The sequence below is a fragment of the Neolamprologus brichardi genome, chromosome 14, assembly GCF_056152115.1.
Source record: "Neolamprologus brichardi isolate AB-2024 chromosome 14, ASM5615211v1, whole genome shotgun sequence".
Classification (NCBI taxonomy): Eukaryota; Metazoa; Chordata; class Actinopteri; order Cichliformes; family Cichlidae; genus Neolamprologus; species Neolamprologus brichardi.
Genome location: NC_142117.1, coordinates 42,031,110 through 42,051,726, shown reverse-complemented (window position 1 = coordinate 42,051,726; position 20,617 = coordinate 42,031,110). Strand labels below are relative to the sequence as shown.

At 50.9% G+C, this 20,617-nt stretch overlaps 1 protein-coding gene across 5 annotated transcripts; it reads left to right on the top strand.

Moving 5' to 3' along the window:
• The first annotated feature begins 1,821 nt into the window (after positions 1-1,821).
• On the top strand, positions 1,822-20,151 carry lrch3 (leucine-rich repeats and calponin homology (CH) domain containing 3). 5 transcript variants are annotated; one of them, XM_087851357.1, is made up of 21 exons: positions 1,822-2,124; positions 3,483-3,627; positions 4,027-4,153; positions 4,238-4,343; positions 6,497-6,633; positions 6,709-6,818; positions 6,896-6,989; positions 8,156-8,261; positions 8,552-8,694; positions 8,905-8,960; positions 9,052-9,097; positions 9,170-9,283; positions 9,372-9,416; positions 11,231-11,299; positions 11,412-11,483; positions 12,779-12,809; positions 12,894-13,007; positions 13,086-13,177; positions 13,251-13,388; positions 13,455-13,532; positions 13,917-14,648. In XM_087851357.1, exons 1-21 carry the CDS (start codon positions 1,893-1,895, stop codon positions 14,112-14,114), a joined length of 2,253 nt encoding a protein of 750 aa, XP_087707483.1. In that variant the 5' UTR covers positions 1,822-1,892; the 3' UTR covers positions 14,115-14,648. The 5 variants fall into 5 exon arrangements, with proteins under 5 accessions (XP_087707483.1, XP_087707482.1, XP_087707481.1 ...); XM_087851356.1 differs by adding an exon at positions 9,958-10,011 and having other exon boundaries at positions 9,052-9,283; XM_087851355.1 differs by lacking the exons at positions 11,231-11,299; positions 11,412-11,483; positions 13,917-14,648 and adding exons at positions 9,958-10,011; positions 16,103-20,151.
• Positions 20,152-20,617: the final 466 nt, after the last annotated feature.

Here is a 20,617-nt window from a genome sequence, read left to right as displayed (position 1 = left end):
AAAACACGATTTACAACCTGAATAGGTGATAAAGAGATAGATCTTTCAGCCCAATTCATCTTTTTCTGCATAATCATCATACAAAATGTAATCAAATAAAAGTCTCTTTTTAAAACTTATCAGTTTTAATCTTTTAACTTTATGCATCAAGCAAACATTTAATTATCTGCAACATTCTCTGACTGGAAGAAATTAGTTTAACATTTAAACCTATTTTCTGCACATTCCAGCACATAAAATAAAATATTTTGTGTGTTTACACTCAGTCTTTCAAATAGATGCAAGTAAAACACAGCAGAAAATAAATAAAGTCAAAGACTAGCGGTGCTGTTGCTCTATTTTCACCTGTAAAGCAGGAGTGGGGTAGGCGGAGGGTTACCCTGGTGCAGGTGTGCAGCGGTCAGTGGAAGAATCCGCGAGTTTCTCTGTGAGTTTCCCATTACGTCGTAGCTACTCGGTGCTTGCTCGGAAGTTTAGGGGTTTTTTTCGCTGTAAAAAGAAGTTTTCTTCCCACGCACAACGGACACTAATGTTTTTGTCACTTTTTATGGAATCAAACTCAAAGTAAGGTCAGTACTTCCACGCTTTAAACGCTGCACGCTCATACTCTCTCTGCACTCGATATATGATCCATTGTTGATCTGCACACAGCTGTTGTCACGAACGTCGCACTCGCTTACGTCACTGTCATGAGACATTCTCGCAAAAAATCACAGTTTTAGTAACGCAGTAACGCAGCGTTCCTACGGGAAAGTAACGGTAATCTAATTACCGTTTTTGAAATAGTAATCCCTTAATTCACTCATTACTTGAAAAAGTAATCAGATTACAGTAACGCGTTACTTGTAACAAGTAACGCGTTACTGCCCATCTCTAGTAGTGAGTCTCCTCACTCAATTGTAGTGTTACACTACTAGTATATGGAGCTCTAACACCTCTGCGGTCTTAAAGAAGGCCCAACAGCGTCTCCACTTTCTGAGAATCCTCAGAAAAATGGACCTGAAGGAGCTGCTGACCGTCTTCTACCGCTGCTCCATTGAAAGTGTGCTGACGTATTGCATCGTTGTGTGGTTCTCCAGCTGCACCACAGCACACAGAAAGGCACTCCAGAGGGTCATCAATATGGCCCAAAAAATCATTGGACATCCTCTTCCCTCCCTGAAGGACCTGTACAGCACTCGCTGTCTCAAGAGGGCACGCAGCATCCTACAGGACGGCACACACCCAGGACACCGGGTGTTTAAGCTGCTGCCGTCTGGCAGGAGGTTCAGGCTGCTGAGGTCCTGAACAAACAGACTCAAGGACAGCTTTTACAACAGGACAACAGCCCTGATCAGTGCTAACAGCTGACCTGATTGGCTACCTCCCTGGACTTTTTTAGGGGGGAGGTAGCAACGGTAAAAACAGTAACAATAATAATATTTATATTTATAACAAGGTGCAATAATGATTAATGTGCAATAATAACAGTGTGCAATACAAATACACTTATTCTTCTTTTTATTATGTATTGTATCGTGTTGTGTTACATGTAGTGCCGACGTAGGACAGTTTTCCAACTTCATTGCACTACTGTACTATGTATGACTGCAATGACAATAAAGAGTTACATATCTTATCTAATAGTACTGTAGTATTGCAGTTTGACTAGTAGTATTACACTAGTACTAAATTATAGTGGTATAGTGTATAGATGACAGTATTACAGCAGTACTAATAATACTACAGTAGTATTGCAGCTGCACTATAGCAGTACTAAAGTAGTAGTACTGCAGTAATACTACAGCATTGCTCGCTTCGTCTTGTTGTCCAGCGCCGCAATGCGCATGCTCCGGCCTGGACTTTAGGGTGGGAGTTAGCCGTTAGCACCGAGCTAACAGCCGGAGCGTGTAATGGCGGCCTCGGTGTTGTTGGGCTCTGCGGACAGCGCCGGACTCAGCTTCACCATCGGGGGCGGCGGCACCGGGAATAGTAACGGACTGGGCCCGGCGCCCTGGAACCGTTCTCTGGACCGAGCGCTGGACGAAGCCGCGGCCACCGGGAGCTTGAACCTGAGCGGCAGGAAGCTGAAGGAGTTCCCCCGGTGCGCCGCCAACCACGACCTGACCGACACCACCAGGGCCGGTGAGTGAACCGCCCGGCGGCGGGCCGTGTATAGCGGGCCGCGGGCGGTGGCTTAGTCCGGAGTGCTTTGGGGAAGTCGGGTTTGAGGCTGCGGGTAGGCTGGGACACCGTCAGGCCGGTGTTGTGACAAACATCGAACTCAGAAATCGGCACCGTGTCGGGGTTCCGCTGCCTTTACCGGGCTCTCCGAGCGGAGAGTACCGGCGCAGACAGGCAGTCGCAGTGAATCCGGGGACCGAGCCCGCCGGCAGAGGCGTTTTTGTACCGGACGGTTCGGGTCTGAGCCCGGTAAGCTGCTCTTAGCATGTTAGCAGGGTTAGCGCGGTTACCTGGGTGCTGCCGCCGGGTTTAAAGCTGCGGTTAACGGCTCTCACTGCGGCTCACTGCGGCGAGGCTGAGAGGTTGTCACCTGATCTCAGAGGTGACGGCTCGTGCCGCTTCACCTGCCAGCTTGTTTGTTAGCATGTTAGCTTGTTAGCTCTGCCCCCGACAGCCTGTAAATACTGCGGAGGAGGCGTGCGGGGTCACCGGGGCTGACCGGCTGACCACCCGCGGGGGGCCCAAAGGTGACCACACACCTGGCTGGCTTTGTTTTGTTCGACTCTGATTAGATAACGAGCCAGGAGGACACAGAGGCGGCTCCGCCTGCCCGGGCCGGCGTGCCGAGCAGAACAAACAGAACAAACAGCATTGATTATCGATCAGCTGATCGAAGCCCGCCATGCTGATGCTGCGCGTGCTCCTTTCATTCACTCTAAATTGCACCCAAACCGATATTCGCTGTACGTAACCTGCAATGACGTCACAGTTTAACGTGTTTGATTGGGTTTCGTCATCTCCCTGGACACACTCGGGAAGCACGAGACCGGAAACAAACAAAGACGAGTGTTTGCGTGTGTGACATGAATTGAGTGAGCGCTGCCGCCCAGGTGCGATGACCAGGCTGATGTTGGATGAGGGGGAGGACTGCTCCCGGATCCTGAGCCATGCAGGGTTGTATCAGCACAACAAATCCATACCTGTCCAGGCTCCTCCTCTCTCTGAGCTGAGGCTTCACAGCTGCTTCACGGTCACATGATCCTCACCTCAGTGCTGTCCTCCTCAGCTCCTCTGTATCTCTGCTTTAGAGTCACAACATCGCCTATCTCAGAGCATCTCACACTTCTGTGTGTGCAGAGTGAGCAGAGTGAGCAGGGACGAGCGTCCCCTCAGCGCTCTGCAGGTGGGTCATGTTCCTGCATGTGTGAGCTCCGTGTGTGCGGGTCACCAGCAGCTTCAGGAACACGTGTGTGTGATCTCGGGTTAACCTGTACCGTGTGTGTGTGTGTGTGTGTGTGTGTGTGCGTGTGCGTGTGCAGATCTGTCTCGTAACCGGCTGTCGGAGCTTCCTCTTGAGGTTTGTCTCTTCGTGTCTCTGGAGAGTCTGAACCTGTACCAGAACTGTCTGCGGTCGCTGCCTGACGGCCTGCTCAACCTGCAGGCGCTTACCTACCTGAACCTCAGGTAACACACACACAAACACACACACACACACACACCTCAGGTCTGTTTCATTTATCACGAGCTCCACACTCTGTCAGACGGCACCAAACAGGAAGTGCTCTCAGTCCTCACCTTGTGGCGTGCTTTGCTGTGGGTGACCTGTGGGTGCTGCTCACTGCTGATTTTATTGGTGGGAAACATGAAGCCCACTTTTGGTGTGATCAGCAGGACCAGGAGGAGTCTGGAAGCGTCTCCTCTTCCTCTTCCTCTCTGCTCTTCATCGTCTTTTTCTTTGTCTCACTCTGTTTTGTCTCGTAGTGCTCCTCTTCCTCTGTTCTCTGTCACATGCACACTTGTCACATGTTTACAGCTGGATGCCTGTGTCTCTGACCCCGCCCCTCTTAATGCCCCTCCCCTCAGTCGGAACCAGCTGTCGGTGCTGCCCGCCGTCGTCTGCGGCCTCCCTCTGAAGGTTTTGATCGCCTGCAACAACAAGCTGGTTTCTCTGCCGGAGGAGCTGGGACAGCTGAGGCACCTCACCGAGCTGGTCGGTCCTCTCACGCCGCACATCGCCATCCTCGCTGACCGATCGCAGCGCTTATTGATTATCGTTATCTTTGATCGCCCACAGGATGTGAGCTGCAACGAGATCCAGACTCTGCCTGCTCAGGTGGGCCAGCTGGAGGCTCTGAGAGACCTGAACATCAGGAGGAACCACCTGGTCCGACTGCCACCAGGTACACAAACGCGTGAAACCATGGTGACGCTGCATTCACAGCCTGGAGTCTGCGCTCTGTTACTTATTGATCAGTTATTGTTTCTGTGTCAGCCGATCAGCTGACTCAGGCCCTGAGAAATGACTGCAGGTTAAATTGGAATAAAACATCGCGCTGCCAATCTAAGCTCCTCCCCCTGAGCTGTCAGTCAGCCCATGGCAGAGGGCGTGGCTCAGACCAGACTAACCCACTGATGGGTCTGGTGCTCCTGTGTGAGCGTGGAGCTCCTCCCCCGTGCAGACGGTGAGCTGCAGTTTTAACCTCTGACCCCAACATCAGCGTCGTGAATCTCCACCCGTCAAAGCGATGTGATTAAAATCATCACACAGGCCGAACAGCAGCGGCTCGAAGCGCCGCCGTCGTGTTCAGGTTTCAAAGCGGCCGCGGCACTTCCTGTTATCTTTCCAAAGAGCTGCTCGCTCTCACAGCTCAGTCGCCGCCACATTTCTCTGCTTGTCTCGACTCGTCTGTGAAATCCTGAGCGAGTTCTGACGGCGAGTCAGGTTTCGTTTCTTTACAGCTGAGTAGTAAAATCACCTGACGTCAGAGCTACGGGGACACGCCCACCCAGCAGGTAAAAACAGTCGTTTGTGTTTAACAGAATCACACCAATCGCTGACGCTCCACAGCGACTGCGGCGCTCAGCACAGCTCATTTAAATTTATCCACCCAGATCAAAACCACACATGGCGGTCAGTCCCGGCGGCAGTGCGAGGCGATACTCCACGCCACGTTCAGGGATCTGATGAAGCTGCCTGGGCGCAGCGTAGATCCACAGTCATAGGTCGTCCTGGTTTCTTTAGTTTTCCTCCAGGATGAGGAGACAGTAAAAACACGTGCAGTACTGCGATTGTCCACTAGTGGCCATCGTGAGGGAGGAACGCTCTGCCAGGGCAGCGAGTCGGTCACGTGACTTTGGCTAATGGACCGATCATTTCAGGGTTTTCAGCGCGGCGGTTAGCACTGTTCGAAGAAGGTCCTGGGTTCCCATGTGGGCGGGGCCTGTGTCTGTGTGGCGTCTGTTCGGGTACTCCGACTTCCTCCTACGGTCCACAGACCGGCAGTGAGTGGGGTGAGCTGCAAATGGTCTCTGTTAGCCCTGCAACAGACTGGCGACCTGTCCAGGACAGGGACAGCTCAGAAGGTAGAGGGGTCACCCCACGATCGCAAGAATATAGAAGATTTCACAGCGTGCAGTATCTTTGACAAGTTACGTACGTAAACAAAAAAGTTTACTTTAGGAGAAAACAAATAAACAAAATGACTGAAAAAGTGCTCAAGGTGTAAATAAACAACATGTAAGTGAAGTGAAACTAAACGTTCGACACAGCTCGTGTGTTTTAAACGCTTTGGAGTCAGAACTGTTAAGATTCTCCAGATCAATCAGGGCTTTAAAAACAAAGCTGTTTGGACGCTGTTGAGAAGATTTTGTACAATGTTTGTGAAATTTGGCAAAAATAATCAGAAGATTGATAATATTTATTTCCTGGAGTTATTTTGTGGGTATGTGAGAGGCCAAAGAGAATATGTTGCAACTTCAGTTTACATGAGGGATCAATTTTGGTGTTTATGAAATTATTCAGATCGATCCAAAGCACATGTGTTTACGTGCATTCCCAAAATAACTCAGATTGTTTCCTCTGCTGCAAACAGTACAAAGAGGATCAATATTTTTCTTACATTTAACCAGATGTGTCTTTAATAACATTTAACCAGATGTGTCTTTAATAACATTTAACCAGATGTGTCTTTAATAACATTTAACCAGATGTGTCTTTAATAACATCTCTGGATCAAGAGTAACTTCTCTGACCTCAGTGATGACAAATTTCCTCGATAGAATCAAAGTGTTTTTCAGTCTTGTAAATATGTTTCCAGTAAAACGCAGCATGCAGAGGACTTGTTTCCGTGGAGGGATTAATAAAGTTCACATTAGTAGTATTTAGCCCCGCCTCTCGCCCTATGGTACCTGGGATAGGCTCCACCCCTCCAGCTCTCTGATAAGTGGAAAAGATCAGATGGAACCATAAGTAGAGAATTGAGTCATTGTGTTGTCAAACCTGGGAAGTGCAGCGTGATGGCTCGTGGAGTAATCTGATTGGTCGTCCCTGCAGAGCTGGCCGAGCTGCCTCTGGTGCGTCTCGACTTCTCCTGTAACAAAGTGACCTCCATCCCCGTCTGTTACCGCCGCCTCACGCAGCTGCAGACCATCGTCCTCGACAACAACCCGCTGCAGACCCCGCCCGCTCAGGTATGCAGGAAGTGACCTCGCAGGCGTCCCCGTGCAGGTGGCGGTTCAGAGCTAACGTCTGCTTCCTGTCTGCAGATCTGCATTAAAGGGAAAGTTCACATATTTAAGTACCTGAATCTGGAGGCCAGCAAGACGACGCCGGACCTGCCCGAGTACGACAGACGACCTCTGACCTTCAGCTCCTGGTCTGCACTCACACACACACGAAAGCTGCTGCTCTTTCACAATAAAAGCCTTTGACTCTCTCACTTTGCCCCATCAGTGTGGATGAGCTTTACCCCGGGCGTCCCTACGGCGCGCTCGACTCCGGCTTCAACAGCGTCGACAGCGGAGACAAGAGATGGCTGAGCAACGAGGTCACACACACACACACACACACACACAGACACACACAGACACACACACACAGACACACACACACACACACACAGACACACACACACACACACACGCAGACACAAACACACACACACACACACACTCACACTCACACACACACATGCACACAAACACGCAGACACACACACGCAGACACACACACACACACACACAGACACACAAACACACAGACACACACACACGCAGACACACACAGACACAAACACACACACACGCAGACACACACACACGCAGACACACACACACACACACAGACACACACACACACACACACAGACACACAAACACGCAGACACACACACACACAGACACACACACACGCACACACACACACACGCAGACACACACACACGCAGACACACACACACACACACACAGACACACACACACGCAGACACACACACACACAGACACACACACACACAGACACACACACACGCACACACACACACACGCAGACACACACGCACACAGACACACACACACGCACACACACACACACGCAGACACACACGCACACACACACGCAGACACACACACACACACACGCAGACACACACACACACACACAGACACACACACACGCAGACACACACACACACAGACACACACACACACAGACACACACACACGCACACACACACACACGCAGACACACACGCACACAGACACACACACACGCACACACACACACACGCAGACACACACACACACACACACGCAGACACACACACACACAGACACACACACACACAGACACACACACACGCAGACACACACACACACAGACACAAACACACACACACGCAGACACACACACACGCAGACACACACACACGCAGACACACACACACGCAGACACACACACACACAGTGTGAGTGTTTCGTCCTGGCAGCCTCGATGTTTTGTTTTCTTTTAGTTTAATGAGTCGACGTCGCGTTTCCTCCATCTTGACCCCTGTTGACCTCTGACCCTGTAACAGTGGAGGATTCTTACATGACCTGCTGTAGCAGATAAATGTCACACCAGGACGAGCCCGTCAGGCATTGCTAAACGATCAGAGATCAGACCCACCCATCACAGCCTGCTGGTGTTGATTTCACGCCTGTCTCCTCTGTGCAGGCCTCAGAGGAGCTGTCGGAGCTGCCGCAGCGAGTGGCCGACATCGGCCGAGACCAGAGGCAGCGAGGAGGCGCGGCAGGAGGAGCGGCGCTGCCCAATGGCACATGTGAGCATTTCTCTGATCTCACATCAGTTTAGAGATTGAGGCGGTAAAACAAACGCACCCGAGCCCGGCACGCTGCTGAGGACGATGAAGCCGAGCGTGTTAGTGAAAGGCTCCGCCTGCTTCAGCATCATCGCTTCAGATCAGACGAGGCTCATGGTTAGGACAGGTGAACCTGGTAGAAGCTCTCACCTGTACAGACGTCTCCATCAGCTGGTTGGAAGTTAGCGCTCCACAGCTGCCAGAGTGTGAATGTGCTGATCGATGCAGCTGATTGGTGCTTCTCGTGTCAGATGGGGAGTCGGAGCAGATCGACTTCATCGACAGCTGTGCGGGTGAGGAGGAGGAGGAGGAGGGGAGGAGTCGTGGGGGAGGAGACAGGACCAGCCTGAGCTCTCAGTTCATGGCTTACATCGAGAGACGCATCACCAGAGAGGTGAGAGCTCCGCCCACAGGAAGTCACACCTGCGACTCACATGCACCCAAACTGTCTTTTAACTACAGTCTTTACAGTAAGCCTTTTTACACAGACTTCTGAAAGGTCAAAGGTCGAGTCTGTCGGTGGTTTGAGGTATAAACTGATAATTACATGTGGTGTAAAATCTTATTGTGAAAACCCTGTGTGACTTCCTGTCTCTGTGCTCAGGGTTCTCCTGTGAAAAGCGGCTCTTCGAGGATGGAAGACCCGAGGAGACACAGCAGGTACGCTCCTCGTTCACCTTTATCACACCTGCTCGTTTCACTTCCTGTCTGGCTTCCTGTCTCGCTTACTGTGTCAACTCCCGTCTCTCAGGGGTGTAGTCGATAGCGCCGCGGCCGCATCCGGCTCACACGGACAGGTAAGGCGTCCTCTTACCTGTGAGGTGGAAGCTGAGCACAGCTGCAGCAGCACTGATGGTCTGTGTCCTCAGAGAGGCGGCGTGGAGAGGATGAGGAGGGAGGCGCAGCTCGCCGCCATGAGGTACGACGAGGAGCGGCAGAAGAACCGCTCGCTGCAGAGGGACAACATGAGCGGACACGCCAAGGTACGAACGGCACCAGTTTAACTGGTGACGGCACGTTATTGATCGCTGATCAGCTGTTATTGATCGAAACTCTGTTGATGCTTTTCAGCATAAAGCAGCTCCGAGTCCCACGAAGTCCAGTCCTGACACAGAGGTGAGTTTGTGTGTGTGTGTGTGTGTGTGTGTGTGTGTGAGTGTGGGCGAGTGTGGGCGCGATTAGTTGGTTTTTATCGGCACGTGCGTTCACTTTCAAACGTCTAACAAAGATAAATGAAGACATGGAGGTCAAGGGTCATCCTGTCGGGGTCAGGTCTGTCTCGTAAGTTAACCCCGCCTCCACAGCCCATGGTGACCCAGGGCGACTCCCTCACTCGCTGATCTGTCCCATCTGACCGGTGCTGAGAGCTGAGTGTTTCAAACTGTGGAGCCAAGCACGCATGACCTCTGACCTCTGACCTCTGACATGGGAGCAATGTGGAAAATCGCTTTTGTTCCAAATATCTGAGAGAAAACGTAAAGCTGCACGAGTCAGACAGCAGGTAACGACCTTCTAATAACGATGGTTATTAGAAGCTCGCACAGTGAGTCTAGCTCCGCCCCTGTTTAAGCCACACCCCTCATTCGCCACGCTCTCACCTGTATGTTGGTGTTTGTTAATGTGTTTGTGTGTCTGTGGTGTCTGTTTGTGCGCTCAGAACGTCTACCCCTCCCGACGCTCCACCCACACAGACGACTCCGCCCTGTTCATGGTAAGAGTATGGCCCCGCCCCCAACAGCTACTAACTGATTTTCAAAGCAGGATCGCTCGGGTCTGTGTGCAGGAAGGTTTGGAGGATGGCGGTAACCTGCGTCTGTTTCCTCGTCGTGTTGTTGTAAACATGTTTATCAGCTGCTCAGTGTTGTGGTCTCTCGAGCGTGTGAAACTCGTCTGTAAATATGTTTGACAAGGTTGATTATCGGGTTTCATCTCGTGGTTGGCTTCTCGCCGCTGTATGAACCACGTGAACGGCGCCACGGTCAAAGTTTTGATTGATGTCGTGACATGGAGGAGCTCTAGATCAGTGACAAACTTGAATGAAGGTTAAAGGTCGAGGTGAGACAGACGTGTTTCTCTCACTTTGACCCCACGCTCGAGCAGATCTTCTCGCACTAGAGCCGCATTAGCTTGTGCTAGCAGAGCGCTCTTATTTTGAAAAAGCACACAAACCCGAGGGATTCTGAGGACTGAATCAGCATGAACACACCTGTCCACCTTTCCTCTAAGCCCCACCCAGCACCACCTGTCCTTATCCTCTTCCTTTACCCCTTTCCTATCTCCTCCTCTGGGCTCTGAGTGGCTGCTGTGACTGTGGTGATGACACGTTAGTCACACGGCGCGTCCATGAACTGGTTTAAACTGGTTCGGGAGCAACCCGAGCAGCAGCGGTTACTCTCTCAGGTGCAGTTTGGTCTTTTCAGCATCTACTTCCTGTCACATGGTGATGTTTGTCTCCGCCCGACAGTCTGGCCGCTCTGCGTCTGTAGCATCGTTACGTGTCAGCCGACCTCATTGGTCTCTAAACATCACCGACGTAACAGCGGCGCTCGCAAATCCTTAGAAAAACGTTATTGTCACAGCCAGGAGAACAAACACTGATCGTCTCACTGGAGCCGTCGGACCCAGAGGTGATTAACGCTGTGGGTGTGTCCCGTGAGCATCGGCACTTCCTGTGGAGAGACTGAGGTGGTCGTTTGAGCTCAGGCTGCGTTTGTGCGAAGCGTTTCCTGAACCTGTCGATGAGCTGAAAGCACCTGCACGTCATTAACACCTGAATCTCTGCATTAACTACTTCTTCTTCTCTTCTTCTTCTTCCCCTTTTCTTTTTTCCTCATCTTCACTTCCTCCTCAGTTTGCTCCTCCCCCTTTCTTCTTATCTCCGCCCTCGCCGCCTTCCTTCCTGTCTGTCTGCGTGTCTGTCTGTGTGTCAGTGTGTCCTGGTGTTTGAGATCGACTTCGACACAAACACGATAAAGAGGCGACCTGGCTCACACAGACAGGTGACACACGCCTTCCACGCGTCCGTCCCCGCTGGACGCAACGTTCACTGACATCACTGCTCTTCCTTTCTTTTTATTTGGCCCCTCCCCTGTCTGTTTGTCTGTGTCTCAGTCTGTGGCTGGACTGTCTGTAGACGGCTGTTATTCTCACGCTTCTGATAGCGCCACCTCCTGTCTGCTGCAGGTACTGCACTGTGTCCACATGTTTGACCTTCAAAGTGAGGCAGTTTCTAGGAGGCGGAGTCGGCGGTTTGTCGTTACAATATTTCATTAGCAACACCAGGTGTCACCGGGCCTCACTCACCAAACCTTGGACGGTCCTTCGAGGCGTCTCGCTGCACGGCGTTTCTCTTTGGTCCGTTTCAGTTTGCAAAAAGTCGAAAAAACCAAAACAAACATGATGACGTTAACGAGGCCGAACGGCGTTGGACATGGCGACGATCGTAGACCAGTCGTCTGTCAGGTGCTGCCTGTCTGCTGACTTCCTCCTCTTTCCGTCTGCGCTCAGGTCTTTTTGTTTTTCCATGAGTCTCAGGCTACGTCCACACGCACCCGGGTATTTTTGAAAACACAGATGTTTCTATACGTTTGCACCTTTCGTCCACACGTAAACGGCGTTTTCGGTCACTGAAAACGGAGATTTTTAAAAACTCCGGCCAGGGTGGATATTTTTGAAAACTCAGTTTTTGCGTTTACGTGTGGACGAGAAAAACGCAGAAAGCGCAGCGTCAAAGGTGTGCGCTTTTTTTGACGTCACACTGTGCGCCACGTTATTGTTTCGGTGAAATGAATTTCTACAATACTGTTACTGTTACTTGTCTCTGCAGTGTTTACATGCTTACACACAGTTACTGTCCCTCCACACATACGACTCGTTCTGCTTCTATGCCCCAGCTTTGTTTACTTTTTCCCACCGAGGCTTCTAGACTTCTGATTGGCCAACATTTCTACACGGATAGGGATATAGCGCCACCTGCTGCTTTGGCATGTTCCTAGCAGCGTTTTCCTTCGTTTTTGGCTTTTATGTGTGGACGGGATTATTTTTTAAAACGAAAACGGAAAATCTTCATTTTCAAAAATACCGTGTACGTGTGGACGAGCCTCATTGTGGTTTTAACCGCTGCCGTGGAAGCCGAGCGTCCTGTGGCGTTCTTTCTCATTAAAGTGAGACATGACTGCGATTCGCTGTCGTTCATGTTTGACGCGTGTTTGGTGAATGAGGCTCGGTGTCCGCTGCAGGACGTCCCAGTTACAGACGTCATTTCACTGTTTCAGGAAAGGTCTCGGCCCCGCCCCCAGAGCAGCTGTTTTCAGTCACATGATCAGAAATACCTGTGGAGAGTATTTGAGTGATTCCACTGAATGTTAATCAGTATTTTACCTGAATGACATCATTAGCGTTGACACACCTGCAGCTCGCTGGCTCGCACTGACCTCCAGGTGTGTCCAGCTGTGTGACTGTGTTGTGTTGTCCCACAGGGCGAGGACCGAGCTGCTCTCTCTCCTACAGGTAAGACCGACAGTTTACCGAAGCCCCTCCCCTCCCCGGTGTTCGCCTGCCTCCCGCTCACACCTGGATTTTCTCTTCTTTCAGCCAATCAGTCGCCGTCTTACCCCAGCTCGGGGGGCGTGGCCTCCTGTCGAACTACCAATCTGCGGCCAGAGAGCTTCCTGTTCCGGCTCGGGCAGAAGGAGGAGAAGAGGAAAGGTGAGGTCCTGTGGGGGCGTGTCCTCAGCCTCACTCACCTGTCAGGTGTGTGACTGCTGTTCCCTCTCTGTCCTCCAGGTGACACGTCTGCTGCTCCGAGCCGGGAGGAGGCTCCCGCCGCTCCTCCTCTTGCTGCAGAGGACGTGGAGGTGGTGGAGCAGCTCAGGAAGGTGCGTACCTGCACTCACCTGGGGTGGGTTACCCTGTTCACAGGTGACTGATCCGCCCTCTCTCTCCCTCCAGAACATCGAGGCTCGTCTCAAAGTGTCACTGCCGAGCGACCTCGGAGCAGCCCTGACGGACGGCGTGGTTCTCTGTCACCTGGCCAATCACGTGAGGCCGCGGTCCGTCCCCAGCATCCACGTCCCCTCCCCCGCCGTGGTGAGTAAAGTGTTAATGTGTGCGCTGCTGTTCAGGTGTGCCGCTGACTGTCCCGTCTGCCCGCAGCCCAAACTCACCATGGCCAAGTGCCGCAGAAACGTGGAGAACTTCCTGGAGGCGTGTCGCCGCATCGGAGTCCCACAGGTACCACGCACACCTGAGTGACGAACGACAGCGAATCCAAATGTTCCCCATCAGTCCTCCTGCCAGACGAGCCGATGTCTTTAATGATTTATTGAGAGTGACCTTTGACCCCGGCTCAGCCTGGGTTCGGCCTCTGCTGCGGACGCTGTCGTTAAACCGTCCGATCTGCAGCACGCCGCCATGACTGATGGGGCGGGGCTGAGTATTCATAAACATGCGTGCGGTTTATTGACCAATCGGCCGGACGACTGATGGTGAAGTTTGACGTTTCTTCTTCTACTAACGCCTCTCTTCCTCTCTGTCATCCTCTCATCGCTCCCTCCTCCTTCCCTGCGTCTCTCTGTTCTTCCTCCACCGTGTCCATCTCACCCCACACGCACTCAGGACCATCTCTGTTCAGTGGGCGACGTCCTGGAGGGGAAAGGGGGCGGGGTTTATGCCACAGTGGAGGTGCTGCTCTCCATGGCTCCTCCCCTGGTCAGCCTGTCCCCTCAGGTGCAGCTGGCCGGCTTCGCCCTCTTTTACCTGTCTGTCATGTCGGTGCTGTGCGCCATTTATGTGCACCTGGCGCCGCACGTCTGACGCCGAGGGCGATCTCGCCGAGTTGCACGCAGCGGGCGTGAATTTCTCCCAGCAACGTCCCCCTCAGTCTCCGTTCACCACAGCAGGAGTCCCGCCCTGGATCTGTCGTACTGCCACCTTTCAGGTTATGTTAGCTTAGCACAAAAACTGGGGAGGAGAGCCGGGCTCCCATTGGTCCGTCTGTCTCCTGACACGTACAGCAGCGGCGCCTAGTCTGCAGACACGCCCATCTGCGGGACCTGACGCTGCTCCTGAGGCTCCTGGCCCCGTAGACGTGTTCAGGTCAAAGGTGAAGACGCAGCCTGTGTCCCTGCAAACATGACTAGCATGATCAGCGTGTTAGAGCGTCTGTCCTCGGCCAATCAGCTGTGGGCTCAGAGGAACATCGAGTTCACTCCAGCAGCTGGATCAAATGCTCTCCCATTGGCTCTGAAATCATCCGTAAGCCTCTCTCACCTGTACAGGTGTGCGTGTCGCAGCCTCCTCGCTGAGTAACAGACGCTGACGATGAACATCCAGCCCCCCCCCCCCCCCCCCCCCGTGACCCTTTGAGTGCCCTCGCCTAGATTAAAGGCGTCAGTGACTTTAAATGACTCCAGGTGACGATGCTCCGCCCAGTGGGCAGGTAGAAGGTGTGAGGCACAGCAGAGTGGAGTGTTGGAGCCAGAGGACCATGTGACCCCTCGATCCCCCACAGCTCGCCCTCACGCTCGCCTGTTGGCGTTCTGCCCCGTGCCTTACGCTCCATTTTTTACTGTTTGAAGTGTTCAGTCAGCCCCTCCCATCAGAAACGCGTCTCCCTGGAAACGACCTCTGTGCACCACATCAGCGCTTCACTTGTGGTCTGATGCCTGACCTCCCGGGTGGCTCTCCGGGCGAAGCGCAGGACCCTTCGGTGTCACCTGGACCGAGGCTCTGGAGACTCCTCCCACTGCAGGACTAGCAGCACGCCATCTGCAGGTGAAGCCAGGGTCAGGACAGCGACCTGTGATGGCCTCGCCATCGCTCTTGTCTTGTTTCGGCGGAAACTCGAGCAGAACAAAGAGGCATCCTGCAGTGGGAGGGGACTCGGCCTCGACGTGGGCGGGTTTCCTGCAGCTCCAACCGGCCGGAGCGAGCCGGAGCGTCACACAGGATGGGATTGTTCTACGATGAAGAGTGAGGATGAGTGTTTTGTAGACCTGTGCCTCTGCTCTGGTCCTTTTAGAGTCCGTCAATAAAGTTCAGTAAAGCCGCTCGACTCACTTGTCTCTTTCAAACACACCTGGAGGTCTTTGCCTCCTGATTGGTTTGTTCCATCCATGCCAGCAATGGCCGCTTCATCCTCCTCACAGAGACCTGACATCAGGTAACACAGTCAAGGTGTAAACTGATGTCAGCACGCTTCAGACTCGCCTGCAACCCACCGACACTGGACTGGTGGAAACCAGCTCCTCCCACTGCAGTCGGCCCACTGGTGTGGAGGTGTGGCCCAGCACACCTTAGCAGAGCTTCTTCACGCGTGTTGTGACGATGACGACATGGCAGTGCCTGATTCTTCCCCCGCCAGCAGGGGGTGCTGCAGGCGCTGCTTCCAGGCCTCACTGAGCTAAACTCGAGGTTATTGTTAGTCAGGTGATCGATTAACCTGCTGATAAGCTCCCATATTTCCTCGCTGTGTGCTGATTGGTGCGTCACCGTGCAAATGTGATTAAATCTGTACGTGTTTGATGGCAGCCGGCTCAAAACGGACACCTCTGCCGCTGTGGCGCTACACTTCCCGTCCGCCTGCTTCCTTCTGTCTCCGCCCACCCTTCTGTTCAAAGCTCTCTCACCTGTCTGCTTCCACCTGCACGCCCCGCCCCTTCTTTCCTCCTCCATCGTTTTTGCCGTTCCTTGTTTTCATCCTTGCGTTGCCATGGTTTCAGTTATTTTACCTGTTGATTTCGTTTTCCATCCGTTCCCCCCGCCCCTCGCTGTGTCTTCTTCTGTGGTGTTTGTCTGTGCAGAGTCAGTTGTGCCTTCCTCTTCACATCCTGGAGGAGCGAGGGCTACCCCAGGTGGCCGTGACCGTCGGCGCCCTGCTCAACCTGGCCCCGCCCCGACACTCCAGCACCGCAGCGACCCCCACGACGCCATCAACCCCACCGGGGCCGTCTGTCACCATCTAGCCATATTTGCACCCCATTTGCACCAGCCAATCAGAGCCTCTTAAAGCCTGCATGATGTCATCAGAAAGTGTCCGAAGCTCCTGCAGCAGGGGGCTGGCACCGACACAATCCCACAGTGACGGCTCTGAGCTCCTATTGGTCAGTGCTGTATGTATGGAAGCCCATTTCGGGGGGGGGGGGGGGACGCTACCCAATGACCTCGGCTGAAATGAATTTTAAAGTAAAAGATGAATCGAATATTTAAGGTCGTGTCTGAATGACAAAAAAAACATTCACAGGTGAGACCTTCAGGCACCTGATAGGTGCAGGTTCAATTCCCCACGGCCACTTCCTGCCCGCTCTCTGCTGACTAATAAAGGCTCAGCGCCCCCAAAATACAAAGTAGAGAAAAACGTTCAGACGTTTGCAGCAAGTGTGTTTCCATTTGTGGGCAGAAATGGGCTTCCATCCCACCTGTGCCGTCGCTCTGCAGGTGAGGGAGTGGCTGATGGGCAGTGATGGAGACGAGTCGAGCTGAACTGATCTTTACTCTTGCTGCAAGGTTTGTTAGAAATCAGCTTCTCACAGGTGGAGGTTTCACTCTGGACCTACTACACTCATCACAGACGACAGAGCCGCGGACCAGACAGGAAGGAGCAAATAATCTGACCAGATTTTAATGCTGTACCTGGTGTAGGCGGAGCTAATCTACTCCATCTGCGTGTGCTGATTATTACAAGTGATAATAATGAGGGCCTTCACCGTGAAACCACATCTGCTTGTGTTTGAGCAGCGGTCCAAAGGAAACATGTGACACATGTGACAAGGCGAAAAGCTTACCACCTTTGACCTTTGCCCCCTGAGTCTGAGGTAAAGAAGGTAAAATGATCCTCTGATGTCAGAAAAATAACCCAGAGGCAAAGTGGGAGGTGGTTTATTCTACTTGTCAGGTTCTCTAGCGGGTGAATCCGTGCAGTTCAACATCTGCGTGACGTTAGTTCTACATGCATTTGGTTACCTGTGTAGGCGGAGCTTAGAAACTAATATGCATAATTATTGAGCCAGTGTTAAACACAGACTCAAAACCATAAAACTCTGTTAGGTGGATCGTTCTGCTCATACGTTAGCTCTCACAGAGCGGCTTAGCATGAGTCCCCGTCATCCTGAGCTCAGCCGCTGTCTCACACAAGCCGGTTCAGCTCCTCCGCCTTTAAACGTGCTTTATTCTGATTGGCTGTATCTCACAAGCAGAAGACTTGAACAGTAGATGGGTGGAGCTTCTGTCTGTGACATCACACAGATCAATGAATAGAAAAAACCTCATAATTCCCAGTAGCTGCAGACACACTGAACTTCCTGTTTAACATGAACATTTGCCACAGAAACAGGAAATGAGAAAAGGAAAAGCACTTTAATTAAAAAGTATTTCATGTTCTCAGTAACATCTGATTGATCAATAAAACCTGAAACTGTCCGGTCTGCACACTGAGATAAAGTTGCAGTGCTACTAAGGGCTAACGGAAGCTAACAGCAGTTTTGTTTTGTTTAAATGACACTAATGTATCTTGTGGCTAATATAGCTTAAAGTTAATATTGGCAAAGATAAACTTATTGTAAGCTACATTTAATGGCTAGCGGTGACCTAGCTAAGATGAGTGTGCTTAGTTTAAAATAATAATAAAGAGAAAACTATTCCCAGATTAGCCGTCGCTAACAGTGACGATTCTGAAAATGTAACTGACTGTTAAGGCTAACACTATTAAAACAGAGTAAATGTGTTGGATCACGCTGATCATGCTAGTCATGTTTCCAGGGACACAGGCTGATACTTACATAGCAGTCTGTTAACAGAAACCAGCTAGCTGGAAGACTAGCTTGAAATAGGTAGCTATAAAAGTATCGTGATGAGTTCAGACTTAACATGAACTACAGCTAGGAAGTGGCCTAAGCTAACGAGTAAGCAGTAGTCTAAAATTCAATAGGCTCTCTGCTATCTCTGGGTAAGACTATAATAAGACTAACTTTATGAACTGTTAGATAACAGTACTTAATATTATATGTGACACAGCTTTAAAAATACTGACATTTCAAAAGTTCTGTAACTATTTTAACATGGCTAACTGCTAAAGAAAGCTAACACTAATGGTACTCTTATGTCGAGCTAACCACAGAAGGTAGCTAAGATAAAGTCAGGTAAAGCTAACAGCTTGTTTCTAATCTGAAAACAGTCGACGATCGCTTAGTTTATAGCATGATTGCTAAATGCTAATGTTACAGTAGTGGGTTTGATCGTGCCCAGTACTGATATTGTCAAAGAAATTATTTATTTTTTTTTTTTTTTTTTTTTTATAGTTTACTTAGTTTTAGTTTTATTTATTTTTTTATGCTTTTAGTTTTGCTTTAGGGGGCGGGGCCTCTGCCAGTCTTCCATTGTGGGGCACTCACCCAAATGTGAGCTACTTGCTAACAGTTAATAATGTCCCAAAAGAAGCAGCAAGGACAAAGTGTGGTTCAGTTCGGCTCTGCTCGTCTCCAACTGTCCTTATTATGGTAAACACCTTCATCTCGCCGCTGATGAAGAGGAGGATGTCGTCTCTGTACAGTTTTTACTCATGTCCTTGTGGTTTAGGTCAATCATGTGACCTGGCTTTGTGATCACCTGATCGCACCTTTGTCACGTGTGCAGCTGAAGGCGATTGGGTGGTTTCTGTTGCATGCTGGGACGTTTTTCACCTTGTAAAGGTGGCCCGACTGTTGTGTACAAATATATCCTGTAAATAGAAATTTACTGATGATGCTCTGTATATGAGGCCGAAACCTGGGTGTTACTACGACAACAGAGATGTTTGTGTTGCCATGTCAACAATGGGGGGAGGGGGGGATTTCTTCTCCTGTCAGTGAAGTAAGCAAACAGCTGCTGTACTGTTATTTTATTTATAAAAGTTCGTCTTGACAACAGTGATCAAAGCAATACCTGCTCAGCGTCTCACTCCAACTGCACAAACACAGTCAGGAGGTGCAGCTCAGGTGAAGCAGACTGCTAGCAGCTACAGCCGCCTGTGTCACCATCCGCCTGTGTCACCATCCACCTGTCAGGCAGAAGCCACACCCCTAATAATGCAAACAGGTGTCATGAAGGGGCCAGACCCATTGTGTATCAGGCTGTAAACGTGTGTGGGGCTGACTCACTGCTGCCTCTGCTGGACATTAGAGGAACTGCAGCACATCCTGCCATCCTACAGTGGGCGTGGCCTCTGTGTACAGTGATGTCATGAATCTGAGCTGCTGCTGCTTCACTAACCGGAGGAGAAGACTGTGTTTATAATTTAAACTGTAAAGATGAGTAAAGGGGGCTGGTGCTGTGTTCAGGTGGCGTAGGACATCAGCATGCTGACACTACACTAAACACTTGCTGAAGCCTCACTTTGTTTCTCAGTCACCTGAACGGAGCACAATAGCACAACTTGAACAACCTGAATTATGACAAGTAGGCTGGGCCCCGCCCCCTGAACCACCTCCACCAATCAGCTCATCTTAACTGGACTCACCTGAGACCTGAGTGAACCTGATGGGACAGGTGAGGCGGCTTAGAGGTCTCAGAAAGGTGATGATGTACAGATGTTTTCTTCTTCAGGCGCTCGTCTTGTGGCAGCAGCGGGTCACGTGACGTGGGCGGCTGTTTTTCCACTTGAGTGTTTTTGCTGTTTCAGTCATAAAATAAATAGAATGTGGCTTTGATGCTTTTATTGTGTCAACACCGCACACAGGAAGTGGTGAAAAACGTGGCCAAAAAACGAGAACACCATCAGCTGATTGTGTTCATACTGTAAATGTTTCCTATGTTTTCTGTTTTTCTCTCCTTGGTGTTTTTTTTTGTGTTTCTGTGAATAAAGTAGAAATATTTGTCACAGGTGAACGTCTGCAGCTCTGTTCCCGGGTCAGGACGCTGCGACAGGAAGTGCAGTCTAATATAATATAACACCGATTTGTGACTGAAAGTACTCATGACTCCTCTGGAGAACAATAATCATGTTTCACGGTAGGATTTCGTGACATCTTTTCAAAGTATGTTTGTAAATCAAGCGACAGCGTGTCACATCAGGGCCGTTTACGAAGAACAGTCTAACTTCAGATTCTTTAACGACACGCCGTGTGTGCTCTCATTGATGCTGTGGTGTCCTGGAGTGAGGTTAAACAGCGTCCTCACAGGAAGCCCTGAGGCCCCAGATAACATTGTGCTTTAAACTCTGTCATATCATTCCTTATCAGACGCAATAATCACACCTCCCAAATACTTGGCTCTGAATTTCGCATTTATTTAAATTCAGCTTTAAGCCTAAATCTTCAAACACTTTGGCAACAGTGGGAAGGAAA